Consider the following 26,479-nt stretch of genomic DNA (forward strand, 5'->3'; position numbering starts at 1 on the left):
TATCCGATCGCTTCTGCTCGGCCCTTCCGTTCTTTTTCCCAATAGCATTTAATGGAAGGAGCCGAGGAGACCGTGCCCAGCGCTGTTTTCCAGGACAAGCGCGTGCCTCTCCCACTGCAGAGCGGTTCCGTTCAACAGAACTAAGGGCTGTTTTACACCTTTTTGCAGAGCGGATTCCTGCCGCTGCCTCTTGCAGTGACTTATGCTCTCCTGTAGGCGACAATGTGTCAGCTGTTATAAAATCTGGGGGGAGGAGCCAGGCTGCGTGACGTGGGGAGAGCTCGATTCAAGCCTGCAGTAAAAGCAGGGCTGTGCACAAGCTCCAGGGGACTGAGCAAATGCATTTCCAGCAGGCAAACTTCTATCTCTGGGTTTTAAGCCTCTCGGTTAATCAGACGCGCTGAGGGGTGGGGGTGTGAGGAAGCGAAATGAGAGCCCCTTTTGCAACCTGACCTTCTTGGATTAAAGCCAGGGCTTTCCTTGCCTGCGCTGGGTTTGACTACATGCGTGTGTGTGTTGTCGTGCTAGGCTGTTGCTAAATTGTGATTAATATATATATTTTTTTAAATCTCTCTGAAGATTTGGGTGCAGCTGAGATTCCCCCACTCCCACCTTTTAGTATTGTTTCCACAAGGGCAAGCTCCCAAGCTTCCTTTCTGGTGCTGCAGCCCCTTGGTTGTTGCAAATGAAGGGAATTCTTTTTGCAAAGGGAGAGAAGGAGGGTTTTTTATCTTTGCAGCAAAGTGAAACAGGCACGCTTGAAAAGCTGCGAAACTGACTCACTGTGATCAAATAGAGCGGAGCAGACCGGGGGGACTTAAAAAAAAGAAGAGAGAGAAAGGATCCTGGGATCTTTTAGATCTTTCAAAAGATGTCATCTCAAACTAAGTTCAAGAAAGACAAAGAGATCATAGCAGAATATGAAACTCAAGTAAAAGGTTAGTGAACGCTTTACCTTTTGACTCCCCCCCCGCCCTTCCCCTGTTTCTCATTGTCAAATCTTATTATGCATCAATAATCTTATTGTGAAAATCCTGGATAAGCAGCCCAAGCCCGGGTTGTTTTATTTTCTGCCTTTGGCCGTACAGAGAGAACGAGCGGCTTGGAGTGTGGATTATCCGATGGATGGGTAGTAAAAGCTGCATTGCAGTTGTATGAAAGCTATATGGTTGGCTTTAGGAGTGTCAGTTTTAGTAAGATCCATACTTCCTCTTCTTGATGGTGATAAGTCATTCTAAAGCCATTTTGATAATTTTCACCTTCCTCAGATAAAGTAAAGTCTTTTTCTATGTGGCTATGAATATGTATGCATCAATCTGTTTGTTGTATACATAAAGCAATTGACATTTAGTATGCATTATGTAGGCAAGGATGTATACCTCCTACGTACAGTATTTCCACAGATATTCAGCATATTCATATTAACAAATATTGAGGTATAAGAATACTATCTATTCCATGCAGTAATATTTAGGATATATCTTAATGCTACTAAAACCAAGGACGTTTAAATGTAGGACTGGCACTCCATCCTTAGCTCCCAGGTCACACAATATTATGCCTAGGCATAGTGGTAGAACATATGTTGCACACACCCTCTGCTGTGAAACCTCTGCAATAATAGGGTGGGTTCTGCATGGAATTTCTGGCATCAATGTATGTATTTATTCCTAATTCAGTAGCTCTGTGATAATGTAACATAGTTTTTGTCTTTCCTCCCTTCTTTTAAACAAGTATTTTTAAAAAACCAATTCTCATTGAGAAATTAAGGCCCAGTGCATGGGTGACCTTCTAATCTGCTGATTATTGACACGATACATTGTGCTGTCTGGTGTGGAACCAATATCAATGTCTACTTATGGCTTTCTTTAATCTGTGGATTATTGACAGGATAACCCAAAGAGCTGTTATGATCTGTTGTGTTTGCATGTCCTCGCCATCTGCTGATAGGCACCAATTCTGTGAACTGTAGACAGAAATAAAATCCCTGGGAAACTTTGGATGCAAAATCGATAGTGAGCAATTGCTACGTATTAAAATGGAATGGTCACCTTCATTTCTTTTTTTTCTTTTTTTTTTTTTATTATTATTTAAAGTGATAACTTTCCCATGAAATTAACAGTTGAGACCCAGATCCTGCAAACACTTAATTCATGTTCTTAAGTTTATGCGCTTGAGTATTCCTTTTGAGTTCAAGGGGGCTACTTGCATGCATAGGGTTAAACACACATGCAAATGTTTTTCAGGATCAGGATCTTAAAGGGTAAATGAGATTATTGATGTATTTTTGTAAGTAAATAAATAAAGTGTACCTTATTTGTTTGCATTCTGGTAATGTAGGCCCTGATCTTGCAAATACTTTTGCAAGTGACTATGCCTATGTGTAGTTCCATTTAATTCAGTGGACTACTTGTGGACATAACAATTGTTAGTAAATGTTTTGCAGGATCAGGTCCCTTAAGGCAGACTGCTCTATTTCTAAATTGTACAGATAAAATGCAATAATAAAAAAATTTCCTGAGTTGAAACCACTGAATGCCAAATTTCAGGCGCTGAGCTAATTTTTATTACAGCTGGATTTATAATGGAAAAGTTGGCATCTTCTAGTCTAACGACAGTACAAATGGCTCCAGTGTAGTGAAAGGAGGGGTGGAAGGCTGTGTGTGTGTATAATTGCACATGAATAATGTGCGTGTGTTTGTGTAGGGTTTTATTCTGATTATTAAAAACATGATTTTTAATACAGGGCCTCATAATTGCGCTATTAATTGTTCTTGGATAGCCTGTAATTCTGTTAGAGAGCTCCTTAATTTTGTTCATAGTACCATCATTATAATAATCTGTCACTTGGATTATCTTTGTTGATGGCAAAAAACTCTTGTGCTTGCAATTTTAAACTATTCATTGTTAATGTGTTTCCATTTAAAGAAAACCCAGAATATATAGATGTGAGATTATATGGAACAGCTCCCATGACCCTATCGTAATTTTTTGTTATATAGAAATTCCATATTTTGCTGTTTCTAAAATCTCTGGTTAAAGGAGAAGCCATATATATAATACTTAGCAGAGTTAAAAAATGTAAAACAGTGTGAAATGCATCAATGAGGGAAGACTTGTGAACACTTAAAGTAAAAGAACTTTCTTTATTTGATTCTCACTAAGGGTCAATTAGCTTGTGTCAGTTTCCTCCTGAATTCAGCCACATCTCCCTCCCCAGATACATCATTTAAATTGAACTGCTGCTTGGATGGCTCAAACCAGTGCCAGATGGGAGGATTTTGAGGTGGGGGTTGTCAGTTGATTTTGTGCCATTGTTTACTCTCTTTTGCATTTCAGCCTTTTGTAGCCAGTTTTGAAGAATGATATAACAGTCACAACATATACTGCTTGGTGCCAATTACCTTTCTCCTCATGTATAATTTGGGCAAATTGATGTTATTGCACCCTGCAGTTAAGTAGATGAAATACTCTCTTAGCCTATGAAATCTCTCTGCTTTAAAGGGGAGGGAGGGATTTGCTTTTATTCCTGAAGACTGACCCATGCTTATACAGTGTTTTTAAAGATGGGCCAAATGTGGATCCTACTTCTACCCCTACACCGCTGACATCACTAGGGTTGTGAGAGGGTGAGAGGGTGACTGAAGATGGGGTAATGGCTTACTCTTTCCAACAAGTTTTTCCATGAATATCTCCATACCCTTTTGTGGTGTATGACTAGGTTCAAAATATTAATTTGCCATGATTGTTCATTCTCTGACTTCAACAAAATGGAAATATTGAAGCTGCAGGATCATTGGCACTGGGGTTGTACTCATGGAACGTATTCTCCTTTGATGCCCTGTTTCATCAGAGCAATCGGGACTTGGGCCAGACCACTTTTCTGGGTGGCAGCAACAAAGAATGGAGGCTCATTTTGCCCATCGAATTGGGATAATTTTCTTGAGGTTATTCCATTCTTACAGTGCCTTTTGTATTTACAGAAAACTCTGTTTTCTGATACAACCATCTGATCTATCCTTTAATCTGAATGTATGTTAATTTATGCGTTGCTGAAAGCTGCAAACAGTGAGGAGAGAGGATTTGTTTAGGACGATGCCAAGGCATGTGACTAGAACTAACAAGATGAAATTAGGAAAAGAGGAATGTACACAGTGGGTCTGGTTCACCGCTGCCCCACTGCAGGTTTATGCTGGCATGACTCCTGTGAAATCAGTGGAGTTACGTCTGTATAAAACTGGGGCTAGGAAGACCAAATCAGGACCAGAATTTTGTATCGGCAGAAACTTCCTAGCAGATGCATTTTGGCTGGTGAGTAGTCTCCACGGGCAGTGATGGGAGCTCCTCTGTTTGAGACATTAAAAAAAAATCTATCCTAGATTGGGCAAAACACTAGCAAGTATACTGTAGGGAATAATTGTGCACTGATGACTTTCCCCACCTAGGGTGACCAGATGTCCCGATTTTTGGGTCTTTTTCTTATATAGGCTCCTATTACCCCCCCACCCCCGTCCCGATTTTTCACACTTGCTGTCTGGTCACCCTATCCCCCACCCCAGCAGGATGGATGTTCTCAACTTTGGGGGTCATGACCTCCTCTCCTTCCTCCCTTCCCCAGTGTCAGGGGGTTGGGGTCACTCTGCCTTTCGCATGTTGCTAAATGATCAAACTAGGGGTACAATCCTGGCTTAATTGAAATCAGTGGCAGAACTCCTGCTAAATGCATTGTGGCCAGGACTTCTCCTAGATGATCAGAATGGTCCCGTTTGGCCTCTAAAATCTGTGAAATGGGCGAGGATCCAGTATGGGAAAGGCTGGGAACTACTGGAATGGATAAACTAGTCAGTCTCTTTCTCTTAACCGCTGTGGTTCCATGAACAGAATGGCTAATTGCATTGAATGGCAGTGCTCACGAGGCTGAGCTTTAAAATGAAGCCAACATTTAAGAGGAAAAATTATGGTTGGGCACGAATGTTTATTTAATAGTCTTTGATCATGTTTCATAACTGTGCACCCAAATGGTGCTGTAGTTTATAGTTCCAGATGTTGAGCACCACTGTGCAGAATACAGAAAGGCCTGCATAGGGAAGTCTGAGTTCCTCCTTCAAGGGAAGGCATGTTCTGTGAATATCATGCACCTCCTACACGAACAGAACGGATTGAGGTGCTTTGGATTCTAGCACATGGTGCTGTAATGTGCAGGATTTATCAATGTACATGTATGGTGCAAACGAGTTCCTTCACTAAAGCCATGATGGAAGCCTTACAACATCTGTTTTCTCTCTCTTCCTCCTTCCCCTTTGTGATGTTCAGAGCTGTAACCAAACTTCCCCCGTGTCTCAGTGTGTTGGTTCAGGCCCATCTATATCTGACATAGAATCTTTGCAGTTATTAATCAAATCTGGCTCTCCTCCAAAACTGCACTACCCCATTGAAGGCAATGGGCTGCATGGATGTAAGCTTGAGGAGAACAGGTCTTCTGTTTTTCCTTCCAGCTAGCCTAAGTCTTGTCTACAAAATCTCCAACAAATGACTAAAATGGAGAAAACTAGTAAGAGAAAGAGACTAATGGAAACAAAATTCTGGCATTGGAACAGCTGGCACATGACTAGAACAGGAGAAAATTGAAGAAGCATGTCTCATTATGGAGAAGAGGCCTGAATGCTGAACGCAGGGCTACAAAGTGTTCCAAAAGGCTAGATCAAAGAAGGGGGAGAGAGCAGAAAAAATTCACACATTTATTTCCAGAGAAATATCTCCACCTGGGGAGAGAGAAAAGGAGTTTGCTGTAGTGGTATGTTAAAATTCCACCTCCCAAGAAAAGACTCATGATCTATGCAGGGAGGGTGATTACTGGCACGTACTACATCGGTTTATTATAGAGGAAGTTTCTGAGACTTGTGATACAATGGTGACCGAAATTATGGCTATATTAAGGGGTAGTTTTCTCATCCAGTGTGTCAGAGGCCAGAATGGAGAGAACCTAATTCCCACCTCTTTAACCCATTAATAAGATGGGGATAACTAGGCTAGAAACAGCAGGCCCTCTTGGTGAAGAGACCACCAGGTGATTATATATGGTATCTCAAATCAGAACTGTTTACTTCCAAAAGCAAAACCCATGAGTCCAGACAGGTCATTGCATGTGTGTTAATGTGCATGGATGTTGCTGCTAACAGAGCAGTCATTTTAGTAGGCTAGATGCGTATCATGGAAGCTGCCTTTAGCTGAGACGAGAAAAAGGGCTAAGATTTAAACACTAAAATTGACTTGGTGGGGAAAATATGTGATATAAACATCACAACACAATAAATCAGGGAAGAGCTAGGCGCAATAAAGAAAAACAAAAATGCTTACCAGGAAAAAAGTTTCACTGGCACACTGAAAGTGATAGAGAGGTTGGAGAAACGCAATGAATTTTAACAGTAACCCTAGCTAGCGATAGTAGAAACAATGCAGATGAAAGCCAAACTGTACTTCCAGTGAGATTACTAGGGAATTTTGCCATTGATTTCAATGAGAGTGGGTTCAAATTCAAAGCTTTCTAAGGTGTGCAGTTAGTTGAAGAGGAACTGGAAGCATAAAAGAGCAGAATAGGTGTGAAAGTGACGCAAGATGTAAACAAACTGGAAAGAGCTCAGAGAAGAGGGACAAATGGTTAGTGTGCTGGCTGGATTAATTTGAGATTTCTTTTAAAGATTTAAAAGAGCTGAGTGCCAACTAAAGGGAGCGTGGGAGGATGTGATCATCTTTCTAACTAGAAGCGTAATAAAGCTCTGAAGTAAGCTCCTCCCCTCCCCCAGCCGGGGTTGTGGAATCCCTCATCACCGAAGGTTTTTAACAACAGGTTGGACATCAAGGATGGTCTAGGGTTACTTGGTCCTTCCTCAGTCAGAGGCCTGCACTTGATGACTTGTCCAAGTCCCTTCCAGCCTTTCATTTCTATGATCCTGTCTACAAATACCTGAAGGGTAATAAACACAGAGGATGGAGAGGAATTATTTAATGGAGTTTGAGATGGGGTGACTGTGGATAATGGGAGGAAACAAAGGAAAAAGGGCATTTAGGCTGAATATCAGGAAACTTTTCATGACAGTGAGATTTCAATTGGTCAAAGCCCCACTGCTTGTGTCATTTAAAAAGTAGACTGGAGAGAGCACTAGATAATAGAATGTACTGTGTGTGCGGCCTGATGAACTGAGCTCTGCCTCAACTTTGGTCTTGAGCAATTTGCTTGCAGTGAAAATCGGCTTTGCCCGGTGTCCAAACAAGGAATATGCATCACTTATGTCCCTTTTGAGGCTGAAATGGGATTGAAGTGGTGTGTAGTCCTTGGATGCAGGGGTGATTTTTTTCACCTCCTAATGTGTCTGTCTGTCTCTCTCTCTCTGGAGAATGGGGATAATTATATTTACTTACCTCATGGTGGAAAGGGGGTGGTTGTGAAGATTAGTCAATGCTTGTACCACACTGTTGAAGATATAAGGTAGTTATATACATATACAGATAGATATGTTAGTAGTAGCAGCATTATTACTGGGGGTGATGCAGGGGGTTAGGACTAGGTGACCTAAAAGCTCTTTTCCATCAGTAATGTCTATGCAGTTGGATAAAATGGGCTCTCTTGTTTGGGGTGTCTCACCTCTCTTGTTTTCTGTGCGTGAAGAGGCATAATCTGTAGTGCTTTCAGTATGCTGATGAAACTCAGCTTTGTCCATATCTTGGCTGATTCAGGAGAAGCAGTGGGGTCCTTTACCTAGTGTCCTCTGAAGACTGGAGCATGGATGAGAGTGAGCTGTCAGTAGCTCGAGCCAGATAAAATGATGTGATGCTGTTAGGTTGGGAGAACACAAAGCTACAGCAGAGATTACATTGACCCCCATGACTGATGGTGTGTGCCTGTTGTGTATTGCCAAGGTTCATAATGTTGTGTCTAGTTAGACAGCTGCTGCTGAACAATAAAGTAGCAGTTGTGGCCACGGTGGCACACTTTCATCTGCACTTGGCTGGAAAGGTTTGGGCTCTTCCCTTCAGATGCAGGTCTCACTACCGTTGTCCATATTTTTGTCACTTCAAGATTAAACACTGCAATGAAGTTGCATCTTAAGTCTTTTTGGCAGGTGAAACCATCTGGGTGCCATCTGGATGAGGGGAATGTCTTAGCAAGAGCATGACACAGTGCTCACTGATCTGCACTGTTTGCCATTTGACTTCTGGCTAGAACTTAAGATGTTGGTTTTGATCTGAAAAGCCTAAATGGCCTGGAACTCACTCTACCTGAGTGACCACCTCTCTCCATGTGCCATAGTGCCCCAGCTATAATCCACAGAGACACTCCAGCTAGAACTCCCTCCATATACAAGAGAGGGGTCTGCATGTTCTCCATGAGGTGCTCTCATGGGGGCCACTTGACTATGGAATTTACTCCCAGCTGGTTCAAAATAAGCAGACTTTGTTCAGCTCTTGGAGAGGAAGGGAGTGTAGAGAAAATAGGAGAGGGTCTGTGGCTGAATGGGGTATTGGTTTGTTTGTGATTGCTTGGTTCCCACTGGGTATCATTAAGGAGGGGGTGAGGCTGATTTGGATGCTCTGTTACGATGTATGTGATCATCAGTGAGGGCAGGGCACGTAGAGCTAAGGATAGGTGCCCTTTTATTTTAGAAATAAAGAAATGAATTCTGTTTGTCTGCCTTTCGTCAGGCCATCTGGCCTTTGGCTGCCCCTAATGCTCTCTGTCTGCTGTCAGGACCTTTCTCTCACCTCTCTGGACCACTCATCATTGCTGCCAGGCCATTTTCTCTCCTTGTGTCCTCTGCTGTCAGTTAATGGGTCTGAGGCCCTTACTTTTTGCATTCTGCTGCTGCCCTACATCCTTTTCCAGTTGCCAGAATATGAGATGGGCCTAGAAACAGCACCCGTAAGGTTCTGTTGTGTATCCAGCGAACAAGTCTGAAGAATACCATTTCAGGATGCAAGCTTTCGTCTTTGCATTTCCCAGATTTTCGGAGGCAAGAATGGGTGCATTAAAAATAAATGCCAATAAAGCTGTAGGCACATATTTATTACAGCCACGTTAAAGCTACTTCTACAATACAGGAGATCCTCCGATGCACAGTTTAAAATGAGCATTTTCAGACATAAAATTTTAATTGGTCTGTCTGGCCAGAAAGATAAATAAATGTCTCTTCAGCCTCATTACTGTCAAATGGATGATTTGTTGTTTTAAAAATGTGGCAAAACTAACTACTTTTAATTATGTAGATGCAAACGTGGATGATTCAGTGTTATAAATCTTGCAGGGAATTAGGCATCCTGGTGATAGCGCTGTTTTAATTTGAAACTGCTTGTTGGGGCTTCTGCTAACCCTGGCAAAATACAGGTCAGCAATACCCTGTTGGTCACTGTTGAAGCCGAGATCCCACAATGCTCTTTCATCTCCTTGTTCTGCTGTCTGTCTGGCAGCTGAAGAGACTCCTCCATGACCCATGGGTATGGGAGATCTTTCACTGTTGGCACTGGCTCCATTGTGGAAGAATTGCTTGGGGCTCATCTTTTGTGCCTTGAGGGCTCTTAACAATTACTATATGAATTGTTGGTAAAACCAGCATTTTAGTGGCATTAGCACATGAAAGTGATTTCTGCGTGAAGAGGGCCTGCAGAATCCAGGGCTGACAAGAACCAAAGCATCCTCTTAATTTTCACTGGAGCACTGCACTTAAATTTACATTGTAGCAGCAAATCCCTTCCCACTGGTCCCACTTTGCTCCGGAAATGTAGAAGAGTATTTCTATATAAAAAGATTCTCAGTATCAGTAGCCATAGTTGAGAAATGGCAGGTTGCCGTAAAGTCAGCACCTGCTCAGAAGACCAGTTGGGTGGTTATTCCAGGCCTAAATTCATCCGGCCAAACTCTGGCATGTTAATGTGTATAGATACCACCATCCTATTGCCAAACCTAACTTTGGGGATCATAGATACTGCGGCTGCAATTGTACTGGTCTGTAAACTAAAGTGAAATGGGAAGGGGCCAACAATTGTCTGCCTGGATGGAACCAAGAGATCTCACAGGGTGGGCTTCTCTGATGTGACTGAACGAAAGTTTGCTCCCTCATATAGGCTGGTGGGAACTATTTTATTTATTGGGCCAAATTCTGCTCTTGGATACACACATGCAATTCCCATTGATTTAACTGCCATGTGTTACAAATTTTGCTGTAAAATCTAAGGGCTGAATGCTCAACTGGCATCTAGGATCTTTTGACTTCAAGAGAGCTTTGCTGATGCATACCAGCTGAGACCCAGGCCCTGAGTCTGGCGTGAGAGCAGACTTTGTGTACCCGATCCAAGTTGTGAGGCCTGGCATTCATACATCAAAATGGACAAACAGTGTCTCCTTTTCAGTTCATTCTTTTTCTTGTGGGGTGTGGATTATTATTATTTTTAATCTGGGTCTGATGACTTGGTTCAGGCACATGGGTTTTGCATGAGAGAAAAATCTACACACTGAGAGGGCTGTGTGTGCAGAACAAAGCACTGCTCAGGAGACTGAGAGAGAGTGGTGCACTTCTGTGATCATAATAAAGATTAATTGATGCTCTCTAATGGAAACAAATTGAATCTATCATAGATGCTTCCTGTTAAACTAACATCCAGAACACTTGTGCATGAAGGCCAGGATAGTTCAACTAAATCAGCAAGTTCTTGGAAACAATTGACAATCAGAAGCCATTTATGTTTATCTTCAAGATAGCGGCTAAATGGACAGCCAGTGAAAGACCCTTGGAGCGGGCGTCTTTCATTTAGCAATTGGGAGGAGTTGGACAGGGCAGCTGGCATCCTACAGAAAGCAACTGGAAATGTAGTGTATGCACACATGCGGGTGTTTGCGGGAGAGTAGGCTTTGGGAACAAAGCTGTGCATGTTTCACTCTTGTTGCCAACAGGGTCCTGTTTGCACATGGGCATGGAGTGTTTGTCTGAGAGCCATGTTATTCGGTTGTCTTGTAGACGAGTGGTTTTCCACCTGTGGTCCGCAGACCCCTGGGGGGGCCGCACACTCTGTCAGATTTCCAAAGGGGTCTGCACCTCCACTCAAAATTTTTTAGGGGTCTGCAAATGATAAAAGGTTAAAAACCACAGTGGTAGGCTAACCTGAGGCATACTCTAAGGCTCCCCTGCACAGCAACTCTTATTTGGCCAGGACACCCTGGGTTATAGGCAAGATAATGTCCTCACCACAGTTCAATTTGCCTGTGTGTGATGGGATCAAGCCCCGATTCAGCCCTGACTGTAGCATAGTTATAAAAGTTTGGTCCTGTGCTCACAGGGAGGACATAAAGAAGATTATAGCACGGCCCAGTCACTACCATGTTATACATGGTGACAAGTAAATTTTGCTAAGCCATCATGGCTGAGACTTCAAAAAGCTAGTCTCCTTAAGGCTGTATTTAGGCTTTTGGCTAAGAGGCCTGATTCTTCAAGAGTGCAAAGCACTTCACTGGGAGCTGCTGAGTGCCAGGGTGCCTGCCAGTACCTGATTTCCAAATGGTGGTGATTTAATTTATTTGTGGAAAAAATTTGCTGTCTTTTAAAATACCTCCTGCCTATAATATGTATTTCTTTAGTTCTTTCCATTCCAGGATCTCCAGACACTTTACAACCAATAATGAATTAAGCCTCCCATATTGCTGTAAGGTAGGGAAGTGTTACCTTCATTTTTAAAGATGAAGAAACTGAGGCACAGAAACAGGTTAAGTGACTTGCCTGAGGGCACACAATGAGTCTGCTACAGAGCTGAGAATAGAACACACCTCTCCCGACTCCCAGTCCTGGGCGGCAGCCTGTGCTGCTTCTCCCTGCGACTTGCAGTGCATTTGTGCTGGTTGGCTCTGTGCGCCAGGTTTGAGGTAGCGATGCTCGTCAGCCCGTGATGAAAGAGAGAGAAACCAAAGCCCCACAGAGGTTTAAAATGGAATGCCACCACATTCAAAGCCCATTAGTGTAACCTGACCAGCCAGAGTAATGGCAGAGGCAGCATTTGAACAGAACTATACTTTAATCCCTTGGGTTCCTATGGAAGCATTTGGTTAAGACTGAAGCAGCTACTTCTCCAGCTGATGACCCTGAGGGAGTGCCTGCACTTTAGATAAAAAGGATGCTGACTGAGCGGTCTCTCCTTCTCAATCCTTCCTTCCCCATTGAGCTGTTAGCGCAACGAAAGGTCCCCATTTCCATATTCCTCAGCCCCTGCTGCGTAGCTGTGAGGCAAAAGATTTTTATTTTCCCCCCGAGACTCAAAAAAGGCCAGGATTTTGTTTTTCCTTCAGGTAAAAATCCAAGTGCTCCTATTTACTTCAATGTGCAGTTTAAACCACCACAAGCATTTCTTTCTCTCTCCTTTAAACTTGGACTTGAAGGTTTTACTTTGCTCTAGGTTGAGAAGCTATTCCCTGAGCTGAGGGACTGTGGTTAGGAGATCCACACCGCAAACATATAACCAGTGTAATCTGTGTATAGACAGGCATTGATCTCTGTGAGGCTCTGAGCTGGCCTGAAACGCAGCAGGTCCAATTCTCCCCCTGTGTTGATTTCAGTGGGAGTTACTTGGATCCTGGCCCAAGAAATGTAGGTTACTGCTTGTGATACCAGGGAAACCAACCCAATTTCCCCCTCTGATGCTTGGGCAGGAGAGGGAGGCTACTGTGCTCTAGGTTCTGTTTCCCACCCTCTGCAGTACCGGGATCCTGATCTGACCTTTTCTTCTCTTCCCCCCACACCCCCTTTCCCAGAGCTTGGGGCCAGGCATGTCACAAGACCAGTCCTAACAAGATTTGATCTGCCTGAAAACAGATTCTGTTTACAAAGTTCTGGTTTTCCAGATCTGGGAGGGTTTCACTGGCTTGCTAGTTGTTCTAAACCCGCCTACCCATTGTGTATATGCTGTGTAAGGTGGCAGAAAGCTGAAGTGTCTGGGGCAGTCTGTTCCCTTTGAGGCATTTCAGGGATAAACCCTTGATTACAGGGGTAGTAACTCCCATCTTGCAGTCACGTATTTTCTGCTGGGAAGGTTGGAAAAAGAAGGGCAAATACCTGGGCTTAATTTTTTCTTTTTCTTTTTCAAATTCCCATTCTATTTATGCTATGGGCTTTGCCCTAGTATTCTTGCAGCCTACCTATGCTTGATTCACTTGTGGTGGCGAATAGAAGAATGTGGGTGGGGTGAGGCAGGGATGTGTCGTGCATATGGGTTTGGATGTTGGTTGGATCATTCTCTTAAGCTGATTATTAGTCTTGTAACTGGTTCTACCCAACTGGCGTCAGTAGTAATGGGCAAAGCGGGAACAGTCCACTTCAGGGCAAGGGCATGGGAGAGACGCATTAAGTCTGAGAGAGGGTGTGGCTTTCAGCGTGTAGGATCAGATCGCCCTGCCCATTGGTCTGAGTCAAGATTTTTTTTCTCACCAGGATGAATTTCCATCTTATCTGCTAAATTAATAAATATAAAATACTGAATCCAGTCTGAACTGATCTGAACAGCATTATGGCTGTGGAGCTGAGGGAGGAGGCTACAAATGTGGTGTTTCTCTAGCTGGGTTTTGCTCCAGTTTGCTAAGGAAGGTCGGGTGTTTAGTATTTAGTTCGATTTATAATAAAAATCCCAAGGTCCCTATGCCTCCCACTCCCTATTCACTTTGATGGAAATGAGGGAGGTGTGTGTGGGGATTTGTTTCTCATCACCTGTGAGCTGGGCCTTTGCTGCAGGTGGCTGGAGAAAACCAGCCAGGAGCATTTGGGCCATTATTCGTGAGGTTTGTTAACTCTGTCACGTGGGGAGCTGCCCTCATGGGAGGGGTGGTTAAGCCCTTTCTGAAATACCATAATTTGATGCTAACAGCATGTGTCTGCTAGCTTTCTATTCAGTCTCTGGTGCCTCTAGCCCTTGTTCTCTCCCAGCCTGGTTTCAGACACGGCTGTGGTATTGTTACCCTTAGGGTAAGGGTGGGCAAACTTTTTGGGCCGAGGGCCACATCTGGGTGGGGAAATTGTATGGAGGGCCGGGGCAGGGGGTTGGGGTGCAGAAGGGAGTGCGGGGTGTGGGAGGGGGTGCGGTGTGCAGGAAGGGGCTAAGGACAAGGTATTGGGGCAGAGGAGGGGTGTGGGGTGCATGAGGGGGCTCGGGGCAGGGGTTGGGGTGCAGGAGGGGTGCAGAGTGTACGAGGGGGCTCAGGGCAGGGAGTTGGGGTTCAGGAGGGGTGTGAGGTGCAGGCAGGAGGTTTTAAGGCAGAGAGTTGGGAGGCGGGGTGCAGGAGGGGTTTGGGCTCCGGCCCGGTGCCACTTACCTAAAGTGGCTCCGGGGTGGCAGCAGTGCGCACTGGGGCCAGGGCAGGCTCCCTGCATGCCTGCCCTATCCCCGGCCCCGTGCCGCTCCAGGAAGCGCTGCAGCCCCTGGGGGCAGAGGGCTCTGCGTGCGCTTCCCTTGCTGTGCCTCCAGGTACCTCCCCCGCAGCTCCCATTGGCCACGATTCCCCGTTCCCGGCCAATGGGAGCTGTGTGGGGGGGTGCCTGGCGGCAAGGGCAACGAACGGAGCCCTCTCACCCCCCCTGCCCGGGGGCTGCAGGGACGTGGTACCGGCTGCTTCTGAGAGCGGCGCAGGGCCCACGGGGGCAATCCCGCAGGCCAGTTCCAAAGCCCTGAGGGGCCGGATCCGGCCCGCGGGCCGTAGTTTGCCCACCCCTGCTCTAGGGGATAGGCCAGGGGTCGGCAACCTTTCAGAAGTGGTGTGCCGAGTCTTCATTTATTCACTCTAATTTAAGGTTTCGCGTGCCAGTAATGCATTTTAACGTTTTTAGAAGGTCTCTTTCTATAAGCCTATAATATATAACTAAACTATTGTATGTATGTAAAGTAAATAATGTTTTTAAAATGTTTAAGAAGCTTCATTTAAAATTAAATTAAAATGCAGAGCCCCCCGGACCGGTGGCCAGGACCCGGGCAGTGTGAGTGCCACTGAAAATCAGCTTGCATGCCACCTTCGGCACGCGTGCCATAGGTTGCCTACCCCTGGGATAGGCAAAGGGAAAGTGTCCACGCTAACCTTTTATTGGACTGGTACCAGTGACACTGGTGCTCTGTTGACTCACCTGTGGAGCCTTGTCGGAATGAATGGAGAAGCCCTTCACCGGGTGTATTGCTTCCCCTCTGACAGGTTCTAGTCTCCCTATGACTTCTTGCAGATGAGATCCTGTTTAATGTGTATGTTCAGCAGATGGGGGAGACAGAAGCACTTTGGCATGCAGTATCATCATGAGTATATGGCTAAGCCACTGATCCACAGCTTCTTTTCTCTTAAACCCATATGTTATAGTCCCTTTTGGTTTCCTGGTCTCAGGCAGAAGTACTGTCTGGATCAGGAGGACAGTGGCTTAGGTTCAGTCTGGATAAGACAGAAGTGTTGCTGATAAGCAGGAGAAAGCCCCTAGAGAAAACCAGCTCAGGCTCCGGCACACCAGCTATTAAAGTTGCAATGTCCAGATTTTGCTGGTGCAGTTCAATGGTTCAGTCTCTGGCTCACTTTGGCTCCATCAATGCTCCTGGGTTCTCAGGCGGAGTCTCTAGCTAATGTTGCTGTTTCTACAGTAGGCTGCAAAGAGACTGCAACTGTTTTACTCTGATTTGACGCCTTTCTCGCTACACTGACCCGCACCTTCTGTATGTTCTTGGCTAGATAACTGTAGTGTGCTCTGCTTGGGATGATTCTTGGGGGGAAAAAAGTTGAAGCGTCATATAGCGTGGAATGGAGCAGCTTCTCCCTTGAGTCAATCCAAATGTTATGAATGGATCCCACTAGTGCCCATTGCTCCTGTGCTTCCTTCTTGTTTAGTCGGAGCACAGGTCACAGGGTTGGCTATGATCTATCCAGCCAAAATAGCCTAGGCCCCAGCTGTCCGAGGGCTCAACACACCTTGTATGTGCCCTCTTGCTGCAGCTATGATCAGCTAGGTGGCTCTTGCGGCAGATTCCTGCCTCTGCAGCACTGGTAGCAGGTTGTCCTCAGCAGAAGCCCCATCATGGTGCTGGGAACTGCTCACGCTGGTGGTCTTCAGGAACTGGGGTTTGGCAGCCTCAGGAAGCAGCACCTCGACCAGACCTTTCATCGTCTGGAACTCAGTGCTCCAGCAGGCTGCTATTTGAACGTTTGTAAATCAAGCTTTCTTTCTACCTCTTTAATTGCTGCCAGGTGCCTGGGTGCTGAGGCAATGGGCACCATTCATCAATCTTTTAAATAAATTCCTCTTGTAACATTTATCCAAGGGCTGTCGCTAGTCCTGGTTCCAGGTGAAGGATTTTTAAGGCCTATAAGAGTCCAACACCAAATACTTTTACTGTGTTGAACTGATATTTATAGGCTCCTGCAAGGGATAATATTTTAAGTGCTATGTGCACGGTTTTCAGCATTTGTCAAGAGCAGAAGCTACTCTCCCATTCCCTTGGCCCGTTGAAGAGGAAAAAGGAAAAAAAACATGTGAGCTGTTAATTTCCTCCCCCTCTTCTTGCCTGAATTTGGCTTTGTCTCAGTAGCTGTTTGCTATGCTGCTGTGGGTGGTAGTTTAACAATCACCTCTTGAAATGCATTTACCAAGCTTTTTAGAGGCATTTGTACTCCTGACATGTGGCCAATGACTGAGCAGTTCAAATAAGTAACACATGGCTTCAGTTCAGAGCTAAAGAAAGAAGTTGTTACATGTTGGATTCATGTTGCAAACTGCCAGGCTCTAGTAAATATGGCATACAGTAATTTCCCCTTTCTTACGGCCTGGCTAATTTTTTTTTAATCCTGAATTCTGATTTAATTCTGCCGTGCTTTGGTTTAGCCATCAGCAAAACCATCCTGTTCGAAGATGAGTATTTCTTACTAAGCATTATTGTGCTGTCTCCCTCCCACTGCCGTTGCACCCCATATATTATTTTATTGGCATGTATCATACCAGCAAACAAGGAAGGAAATGAGTAAATCTTGATAATCTAAGGAGTATTAGTAGTAGCAATATCTCCTATTTATTATTTATTACTTCCTTAAGGACTCCAAAGTGCTTTGCAAACTATGGGTCTCATTGGCAGCCCAGACTTAACTGGGGACTCCCTTTTTTGCACTTGCTGCGTTGCAGGTGAAATTTTGCACTTTTGAAATTTTGCGGGCGGCCCCGAAGTGGGGGCAGCAGGCCCCAGCCCCCCCGTCCCGCTCGGGTCCCGCAGGGGAACGAACGGGGCTGGGCTGCCGATGCCTCCGCCCCGGGGCCGCCGCGGGATTGTACCAGCTGGGCAGCCAGCCCAGACGCGACTGGCTAGGGGCTGGGCGCGTGCAGCATGCGCGCTGCTGGGTCCCCGCAACAGACCCAGGTTCGGGCCCGGGAGCCAGAGCCGCAGCCGCTGAGCGCCATGGCCGCTTCCTCCGGTCGCGGCAGTAGGAGCTGCAGCAGCGGCTGCTCCCGAGTCCCGCTGCCCAGGTGGGGAGAACAGCCACCGCCTGGCCCCACAGGCCGCCCCCCTACTCTCCCTCCAGGTACCGCCCGACTGAGTCCTGCCTGCGCTTGGGGACAGGCCGGACTCTCACTCACCCCGGCCCCACGCTCCCCCTGCATCTCCGGGGCCTCCCTCCAGCGCTTGCGGAGGGAGGGGGGGGGGGGTTTGCTCTGCCGCCGTTTTTTTTTGCTCCGCGCTCTCCCCCCCCCCCGCGTCCCGATATTTGACCTGGGTGATCTGGTCACCCTAAATGGGGGTGGGAAGAGGTGGGCCTGGAGAGGAGCAGGGACGGGAAGAGGTGGGCCTGGAGCATCCCCCGGCAAAGTCGGTGCCTGTTCTTCTCTGGGGAAGCTGCTGCTGCTGCGAAGGTGCTTCCTAGCATCCTTGCCTGCAGCGTGCTGTGCCTGTGTGGAGTAAGCCGGGGCACTTCCCAACCACAGTACAGTACAGTACTGTACAGTATATAATGCCTTTTGTCTGCCCCAAAAAATTTCCTTGGAACCTATCCCCCCGCATTTACATTAAATCTTATGGGGAAATTGGATTCGTTTAACATCGTTTCACTTAAAGTTGCATTTTTCAGAAACATAACTACAACGTTAAGTGAGGAGTTACTGTATTATGATATACTTATAGCATAATTATGATGTATTTTATGCAAGACAGGTTGTGTAAGGTGTCATTGGAAAAGTTATGATTTGCTGAATATGATTATCCTATTTGTATGCATGTATCGTTTTTGTGTCTGAAGTTATAAATACTGATATGTATCTGTACTTCAAATGTAGTTACACCTGGGTAATGCCCACTAGACAAGATGCTTTCAGTCTAGATAGCTGGTTGGGAAGGGCCTATTCAGGGCAATGAGGCATTAGGGAAAACAGTAGGCTTTAGTAGAAGCTTATCTCCCACCTGAGAACATTTCAGACAGCCTGTAAGTAATGGCTGCTGGGACTCTACAAGGATTTGTGACCAGACCACATGATTCTGGACACCATCTTGGGATGTCAGTATTTTTCCACAAAACAGGTCTAGTAACCAAGTTTTGAAACAAAGGGTTCCCGCCATATGTTAAAGCTATATAAGCCAGGGAGTGACATTATCGGTTGTTCTTCACTCCCCAAACAAGAAGACTCCGGAAAACACCTGAGTGAACTGGGGGGAAGTGCTGGACCCAGGCTAAAGGAATTTCTAGCCTGTGTATGCAGACCTGAGAAACCCCAAGCTGTAAAACTAATGCAGCTTGTGCCTTTAAGAATCTACAAGTCTGCCTGTACCATCAGTTAGGGTGAGAATCTGCTAATTCATATCCAATCTATCTAGTATGTTAAGCTTAGTTTGTGTTTTTGTTTATTTGCTAGATAATCTGCTTTGATCTGTTTGCTATCCCTAACTTATTAACTACAAAAGATAGATTTAAAATTTATTTTTTGTTTTTAATCTAAACCAGTGAGTTTAGAATGAAGTGTGTGGGGAATCTTAGCTCAGAGGGGGTTTTGCATATTCCTTGCCACATTTGCAGGCGGTGTGTGTGGGGTGAACACTGAGCGTACGCTGTACAGTTCCCCGTGCAGCACAAGACGATATAATTTTGGGTTTATGCTCCAGAGGGTGTGTGTGCCTGAGGAGCTGAGAGTTACCTTGGCTTTAGCCTTTCTACTGGTGGTTCGTGCAGTGGCTAGTCAGAGAACCTGCATGTAGCTGTGTGAATGCTGGTGGAAGTGTAAGACCGGGAGCATATCTGCAGCTTATCACAGCAGCACAGTGTGAGAGAGAGCCCAGGCTAGGCTCAGTTGTACCCCAGTTCCAGGTGGCACCCCGAGGGGAACCCATCATAGCTACCCATGTGAAAATGTAGTGGATCTTTAATTGCCAGAAGCAGTCAGGACCTTGGTTTTACAGTTCATCTTAAACATGGTATCTCCAGCAATTCAGCAGCTCTCCAACACCATGCTGGGGAATATCCGGCCTCTGGTTTTATATATATGGCAGCCACTATATTATCCAAGTATTTATCAGTATTCATCAACAAGAGAAAGGGGTGGCAAAAAGACCTACAGATAATAACGGATACATTCCATGATGGGGGGAGAGCCTGACTCATATCATTCCTCTCCTTTGAGAATTAAAGGGATGGAAGGATCTGTAGTGTGAGAATTCCATTGTAGTAATAGTGTGTTTAATGCAGTGGCTCTCAACCTTTCCAGACTACTGTACCTCTTTCAGGGGTCTGATTTGTCTTGCATACCCCCAAAGTTATACATCACTTTAACTACTTGCTTACAAAATCAGACATAAAAATACAGACGTGTCGCAGCACACTATTACTGAAAAAATTGCTGACTTTCTTATTTTTACCATACAATTATGAAATAAATCAATTGGAATATAAATATTGTACTTACTTACAGAGCAGTGTAAACAAGTCATTGTCTGTATGAAATTTTAGTTTGTCCTGACTTCGTTAGTGCTTTTTATGTAGCCTGTTTGTAAAACTAGGCAAATATCTAGATGAGTTGATGTATCCCCAGGAAGACCTCTGCATACCCCCTGGAGTACATGTACCCCCTGATTGAGAGCCACTGTGTAAATGTATCAGAAGTGAATATAAGAGAATATGAGATCAAGGTGTCGGGAGAAAGAAACTTCATGGGAGACTGGCTTTGAAAACTGGTTGTATTTAAATAAAAGGCTATTGTAGAACGATTTTAATGTGACCTGCCTCTTTGCATTACAGCGGTTAATAGGTATTTGCAGTGTTGCTGTGGCTGTGTTGGTCCCAGGATATGAGAGAGACAAGGTGGGTGAGGTAATATCTTTTATTGGTTTCAGAGTAGCAGCCGTGTTAGTCTGTATCCGCAAAAATAACAGGAGTACTTGTGGCACCTTAGAGACTAACAAATTTATTAGAGCATAAGCTTTCGTGGGCTACAACCCACTTCTTCGGATGCATACCGAAGAAGTGGGTTGTAGCCCACGAAAGCTTATGCTCTAATAAATTTGTTAGTCTCTAAGGTGCCACAAGTACTCCTGTTATTTTTATCTTTTATTGGATCAACTTCTGTTGGTGAGAGAGACAAGCTTTCGAGCTTACACAGAGCTCTTCTTCATGTCTTTCTTTATGACAAAACTGTCATTAGCTGTATTAAAGCATTCGCTCCCACAACTATGGAGTCCAAGCCAGAATTTAGGCAAAATCCTATGTGAAAATAGTAAGTCGCACAGACTGCTCAAGCCTGGGAGCTATGGGAGAACTGCAGGGTCTATCTGTGTCCGGCAGCCTCAATAAAGAATCTTTTTTTATAGTCACCATCCCGACAATAGCCATGAAGGAGGAGTTTACACTCCCTCCCTGGTTTCACTTCTTCTTTAGGGGGGAGGCGCTGTCATGCATGTGGTGAGGATTTTCAGTCACAAATGGCAGCCTTCTCCACCAAGCAGCTCTGCGTGGGTTTGCTCTGCACTGTAGTATAATGAAGGCCCATGAAAGCTGTACAAGTTTGGCAGACCTACCTAGCTTGAAAGGGGCAGTCTACCTATGGGAGCTGCACTTCAGAAGGAAAAAATATTCCTCCATAAAACCATTATTAAGCTGTAGCAGAATACCGAAGTGTTAGAATGGCTACTTTGAGTGAGCTTTGATCTTAAAATAATGGTTTGATCGCATGGTGCTTTCAGTGACTCCCCACGGCTGTTCCTCCTTTTGGAATCCAGGAAAGAATAATGCAGATTATTTAAACCCCAGTTTCAGGCTAAAACTGATAGTTTGTGAAACTGTTAAAGTTGCTACATGGTCACGTTAATATTGAAGGCAGGCAACGTGGGTCAGTGGCTAGGGCATTAGACCTGGAGTCTTGACAGAGTTACTTTGCTGCCCCGTGCCTCTATTTCCCCATCTATATTATCTCCAGGCATGAATAGTATGATATAAAGACAAAAGACGGCCTTGTAGCTAAGTCTGTGGACATGACTCAGGTGATCTGGGCTCAGTTCCTGATTCTGTCACAGAAACTCTGCTTGGGCACATCCTGCATCTTTCTCTGCCTCAGTTCCCTGTGTGCAAAATAGAGAGAATACTTTCTTTGTTCTGTCTATTTGGATTGTAAGCACTTTGGGGCAGCAATGGTTTTAGGATGTCAGCTTCTGACACTATGGGCTGCTGAGTGTGGTTGGGATCTCTAGGCGCTACCATAATACCACTGCAATAAGGTAGGCATTATTAGATACACCTCTACCCCGATATAATGTGACCCGATATAACACGAATTCAGATATAACGCAGTAAAGCAGTGCTCCGGGGGGAGGGGGGGAGGGGCTGCGCACTCCGGGGGATCAAAGCAAGTTCGATATAACGCGGTAAGATTTTTTGGCTCCCGAGGACAGTGTTATATAGGGGTAGAGGTGTATGTGCCTGGCTCACACATTTTAAGACGTTATTTTGGTTACTACCCTACACAGCAAAGTAAAACTGAGATAGTCAGGTAGGATATCCTAATGTCATTTTAGCAATAACTTGCCAGGATAATTCTTAAGTGCACATATTTAAAAAAAATAATCTTGTTAACTACTGGAATAAGAGCTGTGTCAACTAACAGATCAGCATTCGGAAGAAAGAGATTCCTTCCTTTGCCTCCCCCAAAGTAGTAATGTTCACCACCTCTTGGGTTTAATATAAACTAATCAGCTCAGTCTTATTCAACAGACATTCAGGGTTGGTTGAGCAGGGAAACTAAATTGCTTTGTCCACTTCTCTCCCATAGCAAGGTTGGCTGCACGAGTCTGGCTAGGGGTGAATTCCATGAAGGAGCAGAGTATGAACTGCAGTTCGGAGAGAGACTGGCTAAACAGTGGCCTTCCTTTTTCCAGTGTCATCTATAAGAATCCTGAAGAATATTTTTCATTGATTCGTGTGGTTTGTTTCAGTAACATGACAGATGCTTGGGGCTGTAATCAGTTTCTTGGCGAGAGCCTAGAATGCGTTTCTGCCATTGTTTTGTGTAGGCATACTGGTGTGTTGTAGAGATGGTCTTTGGTCCTGGACCCTAGACTGTGACTGCTTTGTTGTTACAGGGTTGCTTGTGTTTTCTAGGTTACTGGCATTATTATTATTTATTTACATAGGGGAAAAAAGACCATTGTGCTTCTATCAAATCCATTGCTTAATCAAGGCTGTATAGCAATAGGAATGGATCTTTACTTTTCAGAGATGGCCACTGTTGTGGTCTCATTTGAAGTTGATGGGAATATTGTCTTTTGTCCGCAATGGGAACAGGATTTAACCCTTGCTTTATGAAAAAACTGGCATATCTAGTGATACAAAATGTATGCATTGATACACACAAACATGGAAAGTGTCTCAAAGTTCTATAGATAAAGCTAAGAGCTGCCACATCTCTGTTTTTTTTGGCTTGACGAGGTTGAATATGTTATATATGATTTGTATTGTGGTAGAGCTGAGAGGCCCCAGTCATGGATTGGGGCTCATTATGCTAAATGCTGTACCAACATAACAAGAAGACAGTCCCTGTTTCAAAGTACTTACAGTACAGTAATAATGATTTTATGGATTAACTGAGCTAACCCTGGGAAGAAGCATGTATTCAAATGACCATTTGTCACTCTATGGAAATTTAACTCAGGGCTGACGCCATAATTTAATCCGACATTGAGATTATAGAAAACTCCACTATAAAGTGTTAAGGACTCACAAACACACTCTTGGCCAAATAGTTTAAAGCTTTTATGTTTGCAAAAGCTCCAGAGATAGTTTTAAGATTTGCCGTCATAAAGAGAAAGTTAATGATTATTTGGGAAGAACCTAATGAGGTCTCACTCAAGGTAAGACTACCTAATTTTGAAACTTTAAAAATACAGATCTGATCTGGAAACAAAAACTACCTTCATCCTGCAAAATTGCCTGTATGGGATAGAGATCTAGTATAGGATTGATTAGAAAATGGTGATGAGAGAAAGGTCTTATACAGGAGAGAACTGTTTGGGTGTGTGGGCTGTAGTATGTCATGAGAAGCATCACTGCCTCATGGATAGAGTGCTGGACAGGGACTCAAGACACTTGGGTTCTGTTTCTGGTTCCACCACTGGGTGACCCTGGGCAAATCATTTTGCCTCTCTGTGCCTCAGTTTCTCCATCTGTGAAATGGGGATAATTATACTGACTTCTTTTGTAAAGAGAAGAGAGATCCACTAATGAAAAGTGTTCTACAAGCGCGAGGTGGAATTATTATTGCTATAGTGAGAGGCTACATTTACTCCTTCATTTACAAACAGAGGATTTGTATGCCAAATACAGAGAATGGATTTCACTCCATTTGTTAAGCCACTTTGGGCCATATTCTACTCTCGGTTTCACTAGAAATCAGTTATTCCAGATTTATACCATTACAACAGAGGGCAAAATTTGGCCCATTACCATTGTGGGGTTGTCTTCAAGCACATTGGAAGCAGAGTGAGGAAGAAGTTCTGTTGTACAATTGTGAACAATTTGTCTCTGATCGCCTTGTATGATATTGACCTCCCTTGGAAGGAGAGAGCCTGGTTAATAAAGAAAGACTTGTTAGGTATTGTAGGAGAAGGATGCTTTGGGCAGTCAGGAAGTGGGACCCTCTGTGGCTCTTCATGAGGGCGTGTTGAATCTTCCTGAGTCAGAGCATTGTAAGGGATGGTTAAGGTAGGGAACTCTCACCCTGGCCAAAAGATTTGAGAGTTTTGTTCAAGAATTTGATTCAAATGATGACTAATGCAACAAATTCTTTAAAGGCTTAATCCAACTCAGTGAAGTCAGTGGTATATCAGTGAATGATGGGTCAGGCCCAAATGAACACATGCCAGGATCTCTGTAGTGCATGTAATAGGAAGGGCATAATATGCAATGCAAAGACCTAGAAGATGGCAGCATTGAGAACTCCATGTTTGTTTTGTGTTTTGTTTCCATATTGCCAGGACTGAAATAGCACTGTCCCAGCTGACCTGAGACGACTGTCTCTGGGGCAGGCAATCCATGGAATGCAGGAAAAGTCTTTTAGGAAGCCTGACTAGTAGCTCCTTCTTTAATATAAACAATACTACAGTATGCTACAGGTAATGGACCAAAATGCTGCTGTAATGGTATTGTGTGCAATAGTGAGATGGATAATTACTGCAGAACGTTATTCTACTTTGTTTTTTTAATAAGGGTTCAGCTCTACACAGTACTGGTTTGACTTCTTGTTGAGTTTTTAGTTGTAATTATGCCATGATGAAATTTCATGCTTCAGGGCACAAGATTTTGATAGAGGTCAGGAAGGAATTTTTGAATCCTTCCCCTCCCCCAGGTACAACATTGCAAATTTGGCTAAGTGCGTTATAATTTTTTCTCTTTTGTCTAAACCATCACCTCTCGGCTGCAGAGAGAACACTAGATTAAATAACACTTTGCACTTCTATAAACCTTCCATGTAAAGATCTTCAAAGTGTTTTTAAAATGTTAATGAATTAAGCTTGACAACACCCCTCAGAGACAGTATTATTACCCCAATTCCACTGACAGGGAAACGGTGGCCCAAAGAGGTGAAATGACTTGGGGCAGGTCTACACTAGAAATTTGCACAGGTGCAGTGGCACCAATGCAGCTGTGCTGCTGTAATGTGTCCGAAGACGCTCTAAACCGATAGGGGATAGCTCTCCAGTCATCTTAATAACTCTACCTCCGCAGTAGGCGGTAGCTATATTGGCGGCTGAAAGTCTCGCGTTGACATAGCGCTGTGTACACTGGCACTTATGTCGGAATAACTATGTTGCTCAGGGGTATGGATTATTCACACCCCTGAGGGATGACAAAAGCATCCTCCCTCCCTGTGCACCAGTGGTTTGCTTTGCTAATCTTGTATACTGTATTAGCTATAGAAATTGGGTGTTGCCTCTACTGCATTATCCTCCTTTGAATTTTCTCCTTAAAATCCACTTTTGCCATGAGGCCTGCAAAACTCTCTCCATGGTTAAGCAGCGATCACCACACAACAATTTTCTGTTACTCTTCCTAACATTTCCACTCCTATCTTGTGCTCCCCCTGCCTGTTTGTCCCAAACAACTGTGGGCTCTAATGCTCAATTTAGATTGCAAGATTTTGTGCGGGGCCCCAATGTTCTATGTTTGTACGGCCTGTAGTACAGAAGGATTCTTCTGTCGACCTAGCTACCACCTCTTGGGGAGGAGGCTTAACTGCAGCCATGTTGCTCTAGTGACTGTCCACACTGACTGTCCACAAGGGGGACACTGACTGTCCACAAGGGGACACTGACTGGTCTAAAACAGGGGTCTCAAACACGCAGCCCACGGGCCGCATTTCCTGCAGCCTGCCATAGCTCCCCGCACACACACCCCCGCCTATGTCCCTCCGCCCGCCCCCCCTATGCAGGCCGCGTCCCCGCTCCTCCGCCTACCTCCCAGCGCTTCCCGCCGCCAAGCAGCATAGGACTTTCCAGGAGGGAGGAGGGAGAAGCAGGGACGCAGCTCGCTCAGGGGAGGAGGCAGAGCCAGGGTGGGGATTTGGGGAAGGGGTTGGAATACGGGCAGGGAGGGGGTGGGGACTTTGGGGAAGGGGTTGGAATGGGGGCAGGGAAGGGGTGGGAAGAAGCAGGGCAGGGCCGGGGGCAGGACGATTCAGCCGATTCGGCTGAATTGGGCCCCGCGCTGCGAGGGCCCCGCACTGCAGCTCTCCACCCCGCCCTCAGCTCACTTCCCCCTCCTCCTCTCCCCTGAACGCTCCACCCCCGAGATTCGCGGGAAGTCTGAAAAGAAGCAGGGGCGGGCTGGCAGCACCAGGTAAGCTGGGTGGTGGGGGCGCGAGAAGGGCTCCGGGGAGGCGCGGCCCGTTCCCGCCGAGCACGCAGGCCCCAGCGGCTCTGGCCCGGCTTGGCTCCAGCCCGGCCCGCGCAGCGCGGCGTGGCTCGGGTCCGGCCC

At 45.2% G+C, this 26,479-nt stretch overlaps 1 protein-coding gene across 2 annotated transcripts in view; it reads left to right on the plus strand.

Annotated features, from left to right (window-relative positions):
* Positions 1-871: 871 nt before the first annotated feature.
* SRGAP3 (SLIT-ROBO Rho GTPase activating protein 3) overlaps positions 872-26,479 on the plus strand; it is a 218,171-nt gene continuing 192,563 nt past the window's right edge. For both annotated transcript variants that reach the window (XM_065407280.1, XM_065407281.1), the window contains exon 1: positions 872-938. In XM_065407280.1, the coding sequence (XP_065263352.1) occupies positions 872-938 (67 nt within the window). The remainder of the gene's footprint in view (positions 939-26,479) is intronic.

The sequence above is a fragment of the Emys orbicularis genome, chromosome 7, assembly GCF_028017835.1.
Source record: "Emys orbicularis isolate rEmyOrb1 chromosome 7, rEmyOrb1.hap1, whole genome shotgun sequence".
Taxonomy (NCBI): Eukaryota; Metazoa; Chordata; order Testudines; family Emydidae; genus Emys; species Emys orbicularis.